This window comes from Lepidochelys kempii, chromosome 7 (assembly GCF_965140265.1).
Source record: "Lepidochelys kempii isolate rLepKem1 chromosome 7, rLepKem1.hap2, whole genome shotgun sequence".
In the NCBI taxonomy this organism is placed as follows: Eukaryota; Metazoa; Chordata; order Testudines; family Cheloniidae; genus Lepidochelys; species Lepidochelys kempii.
In genome coordinates, this window is record NC_133262.1 from 114,187,292 (window position 1) to 114,202,521 (window position 15,230).

General features: G+C 38.0%; 1 protein-coding gene across 1 annotated transcript in view; it reads right to left on the reverse strand.

Annotated features, from left to right (window-relative positions):
- TDRD1 (tudor domain containing 1) overlaps positions 1-13,105 on the reverse strand; it is a 52,678-nt gene extending 39,573 nt beyond the window's left edge. The window contains exons 1-9 of the mRNA XM_073354970.1: positions 12,787-13,105; positions 11,267-11,337; positions 10,447-10,470; positions 7,730-7,877; positions 6,967-7,072; positions 5,483-5,546; positions 3,330-3,434; positions 2,749-2,931; positions 1,350-1,493 (exon numbers count right to left, since the gene is read on the reverse strand). Of these exons, the coding sequence (XP_073211071.1) occupies positions 1,350-1,493; positions 2,749-2,931; positions 3,330-3,434; positions 5,483-5,546; positions 6,967-7,072; positions 7,730-7,877; positions 10,447-10,470; positions 11,267-11,337; positions 12,787-13,105 (1,164 nt within the window). The remainder of the gene's footprint in view (positions 1-1,349; positions 1,494-2,748; positions 2,932-3,329; positions 3,435-5,482; positions 5,547-6,966; positions 7,073-7,729; positions 7,878-10,446; positions 10,471-11,266; positions 11,338-12,786) is intronic.
- Between the last annotated feature and the right edge of the window lie 2,125 nt (positions 13,106-15,230).

Below are 15,230 nucleotides of genomic sequence, written 5' to 3' on the forward strand. Positions count from 1 at the left end.
TCCAGGTAGCAAATTAATATTTGTCCAAATACTACAGTCTAAAATAATTCGCAACCTGTAAAGGTTCAAAGAAAAAATATTTCACTAGTGCTTCAGCATTAGGTGAGATGTGTGGGTGACAGTATGTTAGATGATGGAAAATTAGCTGGTGTTATCTGAGCTTCAACAAGCACCACTTGGAGAAGGTTCTAGTGTCTAGCCTGCACTGGGTGGCATGTCTTCCATGAGTGGAAATATGCAGAGGCCAAAATTCTCTAATAACTTTTGACAAATTTTCAATTGCCACACTTTCAACACTTCACAAAACCATAACTCTGAATTACTAACAGTAACTGAATCATTAGTAGAGATACGATTCTGTCATGGTGGTCACCACTGTCATGGAACTCAGGAATTCTGCCATTTACATCAACTCCATCATGAAAGCTCACCACTGTCACAGAACCATGAATTATGCCATTTATCCTGCTGCCATGCATTAACACCTCATTAGTTCACTTTGATCTAGTCCTCTTTGAATGCCACCGCCCCCAGTAATCTCCCCCAAATCACTCAATCGCAACACACACATCCCCAGTCTCCTCGATCCCTGACCCCACTCTGATCCCAGTCCCCACCCCCCTCCAGCTTGTCACTGGAGGAAGAGTGATCAGGATGAGATGCAGAGGACTTGAGTTGATCTCTGCAGAGAAACTGGCCAGGGCACAGGACAGCGCTGCCCTCTTCCTGCTAGGACGAAGAGGCCTCTCTCCAGACTAGGGCCTTGGGGCCTGGGACCTGCCAAGTGAAGCACCACGCCCAGGTAGCAGGTCCCAGCAACCAGCTAGGGAGGGAGATGAGGAAAGGGGGTAGAAATCAAGGTCCAGGGGACCTACAAGAAGGAAAGAAGGCAGAAAATGGGAGCTGCCGCTACAGGGAACCCAGCTACACTGAGTGGAAGAGAGGACAGGGCAGACCCCCCCTCCCACCATAATTCAAGCACTGATTAACAGTTAGTTGGTTCAATCTGATCTAGTCCTGTTTTAGAGAGGACTATATCAAAACAAGCTAACTGCTAATGCATGGCAGCTGGGTGTACAAGGTTGCCATGACCATATGGTGAAATCATCTATTTTTTACTGTGACTATGCCATGAATTATGTGTAATTTTACCATGACAACATCATACCCCTAATCATTATAAAAGGAATGATACCAAACTACGCTTGCAATATTATCTTTTAACAAAATGTTGTGGTAACTGCAATTATAGCATGCCACTAGAAACACTGATTTAACTGACAACTGTTCATTTAAATACAACATTTGCTTACCCAGCTAGCTATTAGAAGTTAAAAAGAAATACTCACACAGGGAGGAAACAGTTCGATGTCTTTGTGGAGTGGTTTAATCCAATCTAGTGGAGCATTTTCTCCATTGCCATAATCGATATATAACACTTGTGCTTTCTTCTGCAAGATATCCACCTTTTTTACCAGTACTCTGTTCCAGGTCTACACGTGAACAAATGATATTCCGGATGTAAAAACACAACTACACACTCATTATATTCTCCACAAAAGGAATAATTTCAGGAATTACTTTTACTCCATCAAGTTGGCAACAAAGTAAAAAATATTGATCAGTTCTGAAGCAACTCAACTGAACCAAAGACTCATTGTACAGCAATAGTTTTGGGCAAAAGTCATCTGAAAAAGAATTAGTACTGTCACCAAGACATGGTTCATTTCAAAGCAGAAAACATTCAGGATTCACAGCAAGTCTGCTCCAAAGAAATTTCCATCTCCTCCCTCCGCCCCCCAGGACAGACACCACATATCATTACAATGCTTCTAACGGCTTAAGAGTCTGGTAGCATTGAGGGAAAGGAGGAGGGGGAAAGAAGAAAGTATAGAAGATGACAAGGGGGGAAATAAGTTGTTTTACTAAGGGCAGGTCTTCACTACCCACCGGATCGGCGGGTAGTAATCAATCTATTGGGGACCGATTTATCGTGTCTCATCTAGACGCGATAAATCGATCCCCGAACGCGCTCCCCATCTACTCCGGAACTCCAGCTTGCGAGAGTCTGAAGAGGAGTCGACGGGGGAGTGGCAGCGCTCGACTCGCCACCATCCTCACGGCCAGATAAGTCGACCTAAGATACGCCCACTTCAGCTACGCTATTTGCGTAGCTGAAGTTGCATATCTTAGGTCAACCCCCCACAAGCGTAGACCAGGGCTAACAACAAAACTGCTGTCAGGAAAGTCAGGCCACACACCAGGTAAGAATCAGAAGTAAATGGGGAGGGTCAAATGACCTGCACTAAGGTTAAAAAAAATTGAGGTATAACTTTTATTTGCAGGTTGTCCCGTTGTACCAATAGTAAGATAGCCCATCATGGTAAGTATTTTGACTTGCTTAGGGTCTGTTTAAAAAGAAAATTAACTTAATAAAGAACTTAAAGAAAATATTACATGAAAATGAGCTGCTCTAGGACAACGTAAACTATCTCAAAAGACAAGAATTTCTACAAAGTTGGATTTCAGAATGTGCAAGAGTATAAACTACACCTGGTTTCCAAATGCTACAGATTCATCACTCAATGCAAATGCTGATAACAATGGGAGTTACATGCAACACAAAACAGAATATATAAAACTAAGTAAACACACACAATTTAAAAGGTATTTAGGACGTTTAGATATTTACAGTCTCACATTCTTTTAAAAATGTTTATCAGGCCTCAAATAAAAAAAAAAAGTTACCTGATCCAGAGAATATTTTGCAACACAAACTTCCCCTTTGATAGGAATATATTCCTCTTGGTTAACAATATTTGCGTAACAATCTTTTAGTTTCACAGTAAGTTTGCTGATATGTTCTAAAACTTCTGGAGAATAGACCTGTATATAAAATTCACTTGGGTTCCTGAAGTCTGTGACTGTACCCTAAAAAGAAAAGCCATACTACTGAAGTATCTAACTTTAATACTTGTCATCAATATCTTACCATGTTTACTATTTAATGGAAACATGAAGAGTGTCTATATACTATAAATATTCTGTATCAGTTAGAACTGGTAGATGTACACTACTGATGCTAGGAATGTCCAATTCTGTACTACCACCCCCATCCCTTTTATAGCACTTCCATCTGTAGATGGAACAACTCTTAAAAGGATGGGCCAGGATTGCTATCCACATTTTACATGTGAGGAAACAGACACACAGAGGTGAAGTGACCTGTCCAAAAAATAGATATGAACACAGAAGATTCTGACAGTGAAATGTATCAATATTTTCCAAAAATAAATTTAATCATGCAGTGGGTGGCAAGGAGAAAGTACCTGTATTTCCATAGCTTTTTTGAGCCCTAGGTTTTGCAGATCAGAAAGCATTATTTTCTTGATGTCATCTTCTATCTTGTGTGCATCAACAGGAGATAAACTGCCCTATTTAGAAACAAATATAGGTGATTTCTAAATTGGAATTGAATATTATCTGCTTCAGGGTAGCCCTTTAAAGCATTTATGCTTAATTAAATTTTCAAAAGTAACCAAAAGTGACTTAGGTACTGAAGAATTTAAGTCTCAGAGAAAGTCAACTTAGGTGCTTTTGAAAATTTTATGCCTAAACCCGAAATGGAGCACAAAGACACTACCTTCCTTCAACTCCTCACCATTTGCTCAGAATAGCAACTCTTCTGACAAAAGTGAGCACTGTTCTATACAGAGGTGTTTGAAAGCACAAGGTACAAGCATACAGTTTTGAAGTCTAAAAGAGCAGCAGTTGCCTTTGGTATTGGATAACTTACCAATTTAAAAAAAAAATGTAGGACTTCTCTGCTAAAGAGTTTAACATGACCTGCAAATCTAAATGAAATTAAACACACTAAATCTAAATTAAATTAAACGCACTTAACTCCCACTGATTTCAATATATATCTAATTTGCTCAGACCATAACAAAATGGCACCATATTTAAATTTGTACCTTACTATTATATCATAAAATACTCTCTCTTCTGTACACGAACAAAGGGATCCCAATAATGGCTTATCAGCCTACCTCTATACTGGGATCCACATCTACTAAAGCTTTTCTGTGACATCCTATATTGTAAGATGCATTTTTCAATGCAAGAATAAAATGTATTAAATTTCCTTCACTGTATTAGTTGGTAGTGCATGTCGTCTTGCACAACCTGAGATTTAAAACTGAGCTGAAGCTAAACACAAATGGAACTCTGTTCTTTAAACATTTATTAAAAACCACGAAATAAGGATGTATTTAATTCATTATCAATATATCCTCTTTTGCAAGGCACCTTTATTTAATTGACCTTTATTGTCAATTAGCATTTGCTGTTTCGAATCAGAGTTATACTGCAATATAAGCACTGGAGGTCTGGACTATTTTATATGGCTATATATAAACTACCATCAAGGCAAAGAAAGAAATCAGACCTATAACCTTGAATAAGGATTTAAAGTAGAAAAATTAACGGAAAGCTAATCTTACCGGGAAGCTCAGATATATTTATACCCAATAGTTTGTACAAACAAGTTTCCCTCCATTTACCTTCCAAAAAGGAAAAAGTTATGATGGAAGTTGGGTGAAACCTTTTTGAAGCTGATGGCCATGATAGTGCCCTTCATTAAGGATAAATGTAAGAAGCAGTTAAGCTACTTTTTTGGAGTAAGATAGCTGAAATAATAGGAGCAACTGCCCAAAACACAGACAATATGTAAGGCCAGTTGAAATCTGAAATATGTGGTGGAAAGGTTTCAGTGGAGATGGAATACGAACAGAAAGGCCTGGGTATTGTCTGCTGGAATAACATAGGTCTGTGGGCAGAAGCAGCAGAAGAGAACGCTAAGAGAGGGCTTTTTGACGAGTCTGCTAGCTGGAAAGAATCCTGAAACTACAAGCAAAGAAAATTGCCTCCTATGTTTTTATTCTGAGAAACATGACGATGTGCACATTCTAAATCAACAGTATTGCATCAAAGAAATACCCAGCTCATCAATTTCTCTTCCTAGCAGAAACAACCCACACGTTCCCGAATAACTGCTAACCGCATGGGCTGAAAAAGGTAACAATATACAATGTGTTAGGAAATGTAAGCATGTAAGTAATGTTTCTGATTTAGACATTTTATATTTCTGTCTCCCCTTCAAATCAGAACCTCCACTACCGATGCCATCTACCATACTCTCTCCTGACACAGGTAAGAAAGATCCAGCAATAACTGAACTCTACTTTTCTCAAAAACTTCAGTTTTAAACAAGCATTTTGGAAAGTTGCTTAGACTAGCTTGTTTGATTTGAAGCAACAGTGTATTTTGAAGCGATCAAAATTTCTTAACTTCCTATTCTCTTCACTATAGTGAGTTGAGCATTACGATGTTCACCATAACACATTAAACTTAAATTCATCCAACCTGCAGTGAGCTTCTCCAAAAACCAGAGCCAATTAAAATAAAAGTTAACATTCTGTACCTTAAAATCAATTTTATTCTTAATTTCACCAGGCAACTTGGCATTATCTTCACTTTTCTTTAAACTGAAATAAAGCAGTTGATTAAACTATTAAAGAAAGTCACAACAGTATTCAAGAACCAGCAAATAAAGAATCAAGCCATTTTAGTAACAGGTACTTATAGACCCAAAGCAAAATGACTAAAGTGTTGTAAACGCATGAGTGTCAACCTGCATCCTAGATCCACAATGAAGACTGCATAATAAAGTAAGGTAAAGGCCAGCTTATTTTATTTTTTTTAAACCATACTTCACAGCTGGTAACTAGCAAGAACAGTTCTTGCATCTGAAGTCAGATGTGGGAGGTTATTAATTGTACATTTAATATATATGCATGCTGAAGTGTGTCTCACTTTTTGTAGTGATACATTTTTTAGAAAATTCTGATCATGAAGATTTTATTTTAATTTTACTTCCTTGACATGAAAATTAATGCAACTTCACGGCTAATTATTACAGAAAGGATATAAACTTAAAACAAACAGTCTGGGCCAACAAGTTCTCAGACTACGCTGAAAAACAGCAGTATGGTGTACCAACTCCTCTATGAAACTTTTCTTCCCCAGAATCTCAGCTCTCTTTCTTCTTTAAGTCTTTAGTTATGGTTGTGACAAAAAACTCAAACACTAAATGAGAGTTTAGACTTGACCTCAAGTTAATTGGCAATTAACATGTTTGTAAAGGTTTGTGTGGGTGCTCCCCAAAGGTCTGTTCCAGGGTACAAATGTTTGTTCTTTACCTTGACTGAATCCCAAGGTAAAAGGCAAATGTTCATATCCATGGACCACCTCCTTTCTCACCAGAGAGCAAACATCATTCTTGGATGAAATTCTGTCCCTACTGAAGTCAAATGGCAAAACGCCTATTGACTTCAATAGGGCAGGATTTCATTCCATATAAGCACAGTTATTGTACACATGGAAGAGTAGCATAACATAAGCATGTAATAGATTTGAATTTCTTTTACCACTATGCAGCAGCTGCAAACAGAGGTAGTACCACAGTGACATCTAGGCTCTGGCTGCAAAAAATCTACATTACTAGTCAGGTAAGGAGGCAGAAAAAAAAATTCAGCTTGACTTTTCCCACCCCAAATTCGTTTGCAGTGCTGTAACTTAACAAGAGACGTTTTCACTTGTAAACTCAGCAAATTTTATATTTAGCCATTCAGACACAGTATAAAGCTCTAGGTGGTCATTTTCAGACACCTTTCTGAACCTTTTTTTTTTTTTAATTAATTTCCAGCCCTGTCCTGCCTCGTTTTCTTATGATGGTCAGATTTACAATGTAGTGGAATATCTTTCAGTATAAGACCAAGCAACATAGATCATTTAAAGGTATTTAAAGGTAGTAAAAAAATTAGAATTAAATCAAAAGTAATAGTCATTTGCCTATTTTTAAGATTCTCTGAGTTACAAGATTTTGCTTTAACATCCTAAACTTACTTTTGTTTAATTGGCTTGCATACAATACCATGTGCAGACCAATCTTTCTTCTGGCAGTCTGTAGAACAATAATATGTCTGTTTACACTGAGAACATCTCAGATCTCCTAAAATTAAAAAAAAAAAAGAGAGTCAGTACTGTGCCTAACCTAAAGAAGGGAATAGGCACAATCATGGCTGAACAAAAAAAGTTGTTTGCATTACTATATCTGTGTTGGACCCAGGATACAAGAGGGACAAGGTAGGTGAGGTAATATCTTTTATTGGACCAACTTGTGTTGATGAAAGGGACAAGCTTTCAAGGCTCAAAAGAATGTCCCTTTCATCCACGCAAGTTGGTCCAACAAAAGATATCTCATCCATCTTATCTCTCTCAAAAAGAGCTGACAAGGTATAGAATACATATTTATTATTAATTTAAGATACCATTATCTTTTTGTTTTTGAAGTCTGTACTTCATTAATTTTTCACTGAAGTATTTGCTTTTTCATCGGTGTGGTGTCACCATGGATTTCTCAAAGCATGGATTGACTGATTGATTGGACTGATTAATAGTTTTGTCTGATGCTTTTTAATCTTTGCTATTTATGTTTCGCAGAATTACTATGCCAATGTAAAATATCAATTTCTTTCAAAGTGAAAGTCTGGGGGAGAGGGCTTAATATCTACATTTTTATAAGAGCCTTTTGCACATATTTACTTGAAAGCCTCGTCCAACTTGAGTACTGTGTGTGCAGGCCTAAGGGATAGTAATTAAGGCTTACCATACAGACCGCAATGATGGCAAGTAGTCATCCGAGGGGACGGCATTAACGAATTAAATAGTTTTGAATTGTAGCTTATAGATAAAATATTCTCAGGGGAATTCTGTATCTTCTTCTGCTTTGTGTGAAGCAAGTCAGAATTGGAGCTCTGTAAGAGAAGACAAATCTCAAATAATATTTTGTAACAGGAACTCAAAGCTCTAAAGCAGTAATATTCCAATACAGAATACCTACAATTCTAGAACTGCTTACCCTAGTATAGAAAAGTTACAAGTTCTCAAAATCCCAAAGCACATGCTATTTTCTTTACAAATAACTGCAGCTAAAGCTACCAAATCAAGTTTATAGTATTGAGCAAGTTTTATTCAATTAAGGTTCTGATCACACTTTAAAATAGCAATGAAACTTGAAACATTTAAAGCATATTCTTAATTTTTAAAAACTAATATAGAGAGGTTTCACTTAACTAACAAACTGTGGATCACAGTCATTTAGGGGTACCTTTTGATTAACAAGAGAAGAATGCCAGGATCTACAGAGAGACCGAATAATTCTTTTCATAGTACAAATTTGTGTAGCTCCTAAATGCTTTAATCCAGTAAGAAATCCCAACCCTTAAAATGTAAACAGTTTTATTCTTACAGTGAAATAATTTATCTGTTTATTTAAACTTAAATAATTATGCCAACACATCTGTTATGCTGTAACCCAATTGCAGCAATATTTTGGATTACCTATATAATAAGGTATATATTCAGCTATTTTGACCCTATGAGATATACACTTACAACAAGGGGGTATCTATGCCATGCCAAGAGTCCTACACTATTGTGATATCAGAGATAACTAATCACCACCCTTATTCTACAGCTAATTTTCATGCAACAATTCTACTGGTTGTATGAGAGAGACTACACAGATGGTATATTACTTGGCCTAACTGCCACTTGCACAAATCAACAATCCCCAGCACAAGTCTACATAAACAATGTACACAATAATCCCAAATACACACAGGCCCTAACTGCAGCAAACATTCTTCATTCTCCATGCACACAAGACACAAAACTCCTACCACAACCCCGCCCCAGAGACAAAACAACTCCAAACATCACTCTGAAGCAAAGAATGCCTGTTGAGTCAGTTTGCAGTGACAGAAACAGCTGCAAGTATGTTTGAAAGCTCTATTTAGAATATCACTGGGATTCACAGTCTGTTACTGTCCAATTTTTAAGTTCTCAACCATTTTTGGCTCCCCCCTGCCTAAAAACAAAAATTATGCCTATGCAACAGCATGGCTTTCAGCTACTAGTTTTATTTACGATTCTGTAATTAGACCATTTAATGAATAATGCATCAGCAAATTATCCTACATTTGATTCTTACACCTAATTAGATAACAATTCAAACAAAAACATCGAGGAGTCCGGTGGCACCTTAAAGACTAACAAATTTATTTGGGCATAAGCTTTCATTGGTAAAAGTGTGTATTTACCCACGAAAACTTATGCCCAAATACATCTGTTAGTCTTTAAGGCGCCACTGGACTCCTTGTTGTTTTTGTGGATACAGACTAACGTGGTTACCACTCTGATAATATAACAAAAAATAATATAAATATATATAATATAATAAATATAATATAAAAACAAAATATAAGTAAAGTAACAATAAGCGTCATGCAAAAGCAAAGAAGTTCTGAAACTCCATCTTTGCCAGCTACTATCAGTATTGCAACAGAGTAAAGAGTAGGCGATTTTGGCTATGTCTACACTACAGACCTTACAGCGGCACAGCTGCAGCTGCGCCACTGTAAGTTCTCCCGTATAGCCGCTCTATGCCAACGGGAGAGCTCTCTCCCAGCGGCATAATTAAACCATCCCCAACAAGCGGCGGTAGCTATGCCGGCAGGAGAGCATCTCCTGCCAACATAGAGCTGTCCACACTGGTACTTCTGTTGGTGAAACTTATGTCAGTCAGGAATGTGTTTCTTCCACACCCCCACCAACAAAAGTTTTATCAAGATAAGTGCTATTGTATACACAGCCTTCATATGCTATTCAGTATCTCTTTGGTAAAAAGGTACATAGCATTAGTTATAAAAAATGTCAATTTCAGGTCTCATATGTGGGGGCCTCAAACAAATTTTAGACATTTAAAATTAAAGACCTTACCTCACAGTAGCTTGAAGGCTGGCCTACATACAGTTTTTTCACCAATGTAACTAAATCAGGTTCTTGGCAGTTTAATTTAAATCAGTGCAAACCCTAGTGTGAACACTCAAATCAGTAAAGAATCAAATTAAGCTAAATCGAATAAAGACATTTTAAAAATCTGATTGAGAAAATGCTATTAGCAAACTGGTATTTGTCAATAAGTTAGAGAATGCTGTTTGTGCCAGTGACTATGGAGAGAGAAAAAAATATACCGGGAGAAGAAGAAAGACCAACAAAAAGCAGAGCAAGACAACAGCCAGAGAAAAGAATTATGAAACCTACAGAGCATGATTTTGAAAAATTGCTGAACAGAAGCGAGAAAAATAACATAACCTGCCCAGAAAGAAAGAATTTACAACAGATATGTACATTTAAAAGTAGGTAAATCACAAACTTCTCTAACATTTGTCAGGTTTTTTTCCCCCAAACTTTCTACATTTCATTTCATGTGAATACAATATATTCATCTGTCTGAAAGGCCGAATGTTAATTTTTGCTCACCTGGATTAGGTTTGGAACAGCAACCTATAGGTAAAACAGGATAGAGAACCTGGGTCATTCAGTTTCCCTACATTTCATGCACCTCAAAAAATTAGCATTTGTGACCTCTTCGAGAGTATGAACATCACTTTAGGACTCACATCAGTCTTATAATCCTTGAGTCTGCAAGAGTGTATTTGATCCAGGATCTTTCTGGACCACTAGCCAGTGAAGAAGTCAATTTATTGGCCTAGTGGAGAACAGATGGCCTCTGACAAAATATGCATCTTTTAAATGTTCATCTTTGTCACGTGAGTGATTTTCAGAGGAATATTGGAAAAGCTACATTATAAGGTAAATATGGATGGGGAGGGAGATTAAGTGCATCTCTCAACTTATGTCTTTAATTTTGACCAGTGCACTGTATCTCTGATACTGTTAGCAAATCACTGTTCCAATGCCATTTCTAAATTTGAGCCATAGGTAACTTCTCATTAAAACACTTAATATTTTTTCTGATATTTACTCGGCAGCTTATAGACTACCTGTAAATAACAATGGAAATTTTGCTTAGCTACTGGGCATTTATGTTTAAAAATAAGTTAAATGTGCAGTCTAACTTTATATTTTAAAAAGTACACAGATAAGGTCACTTGTAAGCAAGAATACTGCATCTGCAAACAACAAACAAATGGTTAATTGTAAACTGAAATGTGATGCCAACAGGAAAAAATGGAGCAAAAATAAGCACAAATGCAAATATTCTAGCAAGGCATGAAATATAGCTGATCATTTGTTAGCACTATACAAGCTAACAATTTGGCACAAAACCCCAACTTACAGCATTTTCCTCCTTAGTTGAAGATGTTAACAGCAAACTACTTCTACCACTTATGCTTTCCACTGAGTTTCCTAAAAACAAAGAAGTGTTCATAAAATGGTCTGATTTCATAAAACCAAGACAGGAGTAGTATTAACAGATTGTTTACAAAAAGCATAAGACAGACAAAATATTATCTGAAGCTAAGAAAACTGAAGATCTTCCATTTCTACTAACTAAGAGCAAGGAATACGAAAACACAAGTGCCACAGCTTTTTGTTTTATAACTGACTAACATTAACTTTTGACACAAATCATTCTTACCAAATACATCACTGACACTAAAGTATCCTCACATAATAAAAAGTAGATCAGTCTATCACTTGATACAAGACATTGGATGAGTAATTAAAATCATGCACCCTCACAAATTGCACCACTTAAATGACTTTAAACGAGTATGACCCCAAACACAAGATTTAAAGAAAGCTCAAATAAATCTGTTAGTCTCTAAGGTGCCACAAGTACTCCTTTTCTTTTTGTGGATACAGACTAACACGGCTCCTACCCTGAAACCAACTAAACATTCTGAATTGCCTATCATTAGACCACCCAATATTACAGGAACAGAAATATTAGCTAAAATAATTGTTTCTAATTTTCTCAAATGCACAAAGTGCTCTGTAATTCAAGGGTATGTCTTTACTGCACAGTTAACCTGGTGATTGGCACCTAGCCTGGATGTGAGTGTCCGCACAGCAAAACCATACCTGGATTAGTGTTTCACACTATTTCTGCACTCACCTGTGTGCCTAGGAGGGGCATAGCCCATGATTCTTTGTGTTGAGACACTCAAGAATTCTTTCCTAGGACTTTCAATTGTGGGAGAAGCTGTTTGTCTTGGGGGGAGGGGGGAGAGCGGGGAGGAGAGAGAGGCGCTGAAGGAAGAGCACTGGAAGACTATCAGCACCCAAATGATTCTGCCTGCATCCTCACTGCTCTGCCAGGTCCAGAAGCCCCCAGCAGCTCTGCAGCACCAATTTTGCAGGGGAAAAATAAAACTCTGCACAGAACATTCTGTGCAAATTCTGAATTGCGCAGTGGTGCAGAATTCTCCCAGGGGTATTGTATCCTTGTTGCTGTGTGGAAGACTTACACAAGCAAGGGAAAACTCCAGGTATCAAGACATAAGCAGCCCCTGAAATTATTAACTTTTTTTAAATCACTGGATTACAATTTGATACTCTCCCATTAATGAGTTTTATTCCTTAGTCAGATACATTTACAATTGTTGTGCATAATTTTTACATATACACATGCATATGACAAATGAATGTTATCCCATTACCAGGTACTCAAACTGCATTCAGATTGATTACCCTTATCAAACTGGAATTTCAGATTAGTGAGGAAGTTTATTAAATTAGCCTTTTCCCTCCCTTCTGCAAACTACATGTCTGGGCATGTTGTATAGTGCTACAAAAGGTAAGTCTTCACATAGCTACAGAAACTTACCCTATTTAAAAGGTGTTTTATCTCACCTGTTAGTGTTCCCTGGCTCATCTTTGATCCAAACTCTTCCTTGTTAAAGTCATTCGCCACTCCACTCTTGCAATGAGAGCTAGCATCTCCTGAACCATTCTCACGACTATTAAAGAACTGTTTAGTTTGCTCACAAAATAAGAAGTTTTTGTTGGTTAATCCAGAAGTTCTACCTCCAAGATCAGGGCTTTTCACCCAGAAGTTGGGATAGGTGCGAGGGCTTCTTAAGGATTCATTTGGGGCTTTGGTTTCCTTGCTCTTTATATGATATCGTCGGTTCATCTTGTAAACATCCACACCCAAATCTTTCCCTGACATCCTACAAAGTTACTATTTTGTAATTACAAAAACCTAGAGGGGGAAAAAAGTAGTTAAAACATGTGTTAAACTGGATATAGCATTCAACTCTGACTTTTAAAATACTTAAATATAGCTTAATTTTAAGGAAAGTTTTAACAATGCTTATTAAACTAATGAAGAAAATAAAGTATAAATGATTATCCTAAAAGAAAGGTGTATTAAGTTTCTTCCTTAAAATTTCAACCATTTTTATCATTCCAGATGGAGGATTCATTCATTAGTAAAGAACTCTTAAAGCGGTAGTGATGGTAGACGGAAATAAATCTGTCTCTCATTGAGCTGTCCATATTTTTAGTAAACCCGTGTCTATGTTAAGCTAATACTAACAGCATAATTCTGAGAAAAAATTGGAGCTGTAACACTTAACTCTTATACTCCCCTGTTCTTAAAGAGCTAGAGATAAGCAACTGAAAGCAAGTGTTCTGAAGTATTACAAGTTGAAATATTAGGAAGAAAATCCAATTTCAATTTGGCAAGGATTATCTTGGGAGTATACTGTAGCAGGCTCTGCTTTTCAATGATTTTTTTGGCATTTGGGACTGGTCTCCAATAGAAAGTTAGGCTGATGTTAGTCACCTTATATGACCGGGAACAGTGCACGTGTCTGCACTCAAATTTATCTCTGGCCGACATAAGCACCCTGTTACAGTGACGCAGTAACACCACCTCCTCGAACAGCATTGAGCCATGACCAACATACTGAGATTGACACAGAACAAGTGTAGACGCTGCATGACCTATGTCGACCCTAACAGTCCTCCAGCAGCTGTCCCACAATGCCCGACAGCTCTGGTCACAACTGTGAACTCCATTGCCCAGGGGTCATAAAGACCAGAACCCACCCCCTTAAGTGTTTATTTTTGAAATGCCCTTTCCCAACTGCCCAGCCAGCAGCTCTCCTTTGTTGTGTGCAACTGTCCAACTGGTCACTCCACTTATGCTTTCTAGACACTCCTGCCTGGAGGTATTATGGCCTGTGAGGAAAAGAGGCTGTGCAGGCATAGCTACAAAGCAACTGACTACTTTTCTACATCTATGAAAAACTGGATAGGGGAGGCAGGCAAAGAGAAACAACAGGGATCAGCAGCAGTACCACATGAAAATGAAGGAACCGTGGCAGGCATCCCATAAGGCCAAGAAGGCCAACGGTCAATCTGGTGCCTAGGCGCAAACCTACTTTTACAACTAGCTGCTTGCCATAATCGGTGGAGACCCCCCTAGCACCGCTAATACCTCTGAGGAGCCAACAGACACACCTGCCATTAACAGCAAGCATGAGGATGGCTGATCTGCAATGCGGCATTGGAGGCATCCAGCTATACCCCGAGTCAAGACGTGTTTGAGACTACACTACAGTCTAGCCAATACCACCAGCTGAGCATGGATGAGCCCGATGCACAGGAAAGAACCTTGGGTAAATATGTGAATGCTTTTTCCATTACAATATTTAAATGTACAGATGGTCCCAGACACCAACATCGCAGGACAAAGGTATCTACTTTTCATTGGTTTACTTGCACTAGAAGAGGTAGCAGTCCAACATTGGTGCGGGGGTGCGGAAGGGAGAGAGAAGAGATGTGGAAATGTTTATGTACACAGGGATGTCCCCTGAATCCTCCTGAGAGATCTCAATAAAACTTCCATGACGTACTCTGCAATCCTCTCCTGAAGATTTCTGAAGATGGCAGTCTTATTTCTGCATGCATCCGATGAGGTGAGCTGTAGCTCATGAAAGCTTATGCTCAAATAAATTTGTTAGTCTCTAAGGTGCCACAAGTACTCCTTTTCTTTTTACATCACTTCTGTGTGTGCATACCTAACTGTGGCAGCTTTTTGCCAACAGAACTTATATTGACCAAACTTTGTAATATACACCTGGCCTTGGGTTCCAGAAGTTAAAGTACAATGCAGTACTGCATTATCGTATATGTTAAAAGAATTTGCTAGTTTGAAATAAATTTGCAAGAAAGCCATGTATCTCAGGGTATCTACAACCACCTACCAACACATGCTACAATGCATACTGTAATTAGGTCTTCAAATAAGGAGTAGTTTCTGAGCAGCAGCTCCTTAAAACTCCTTA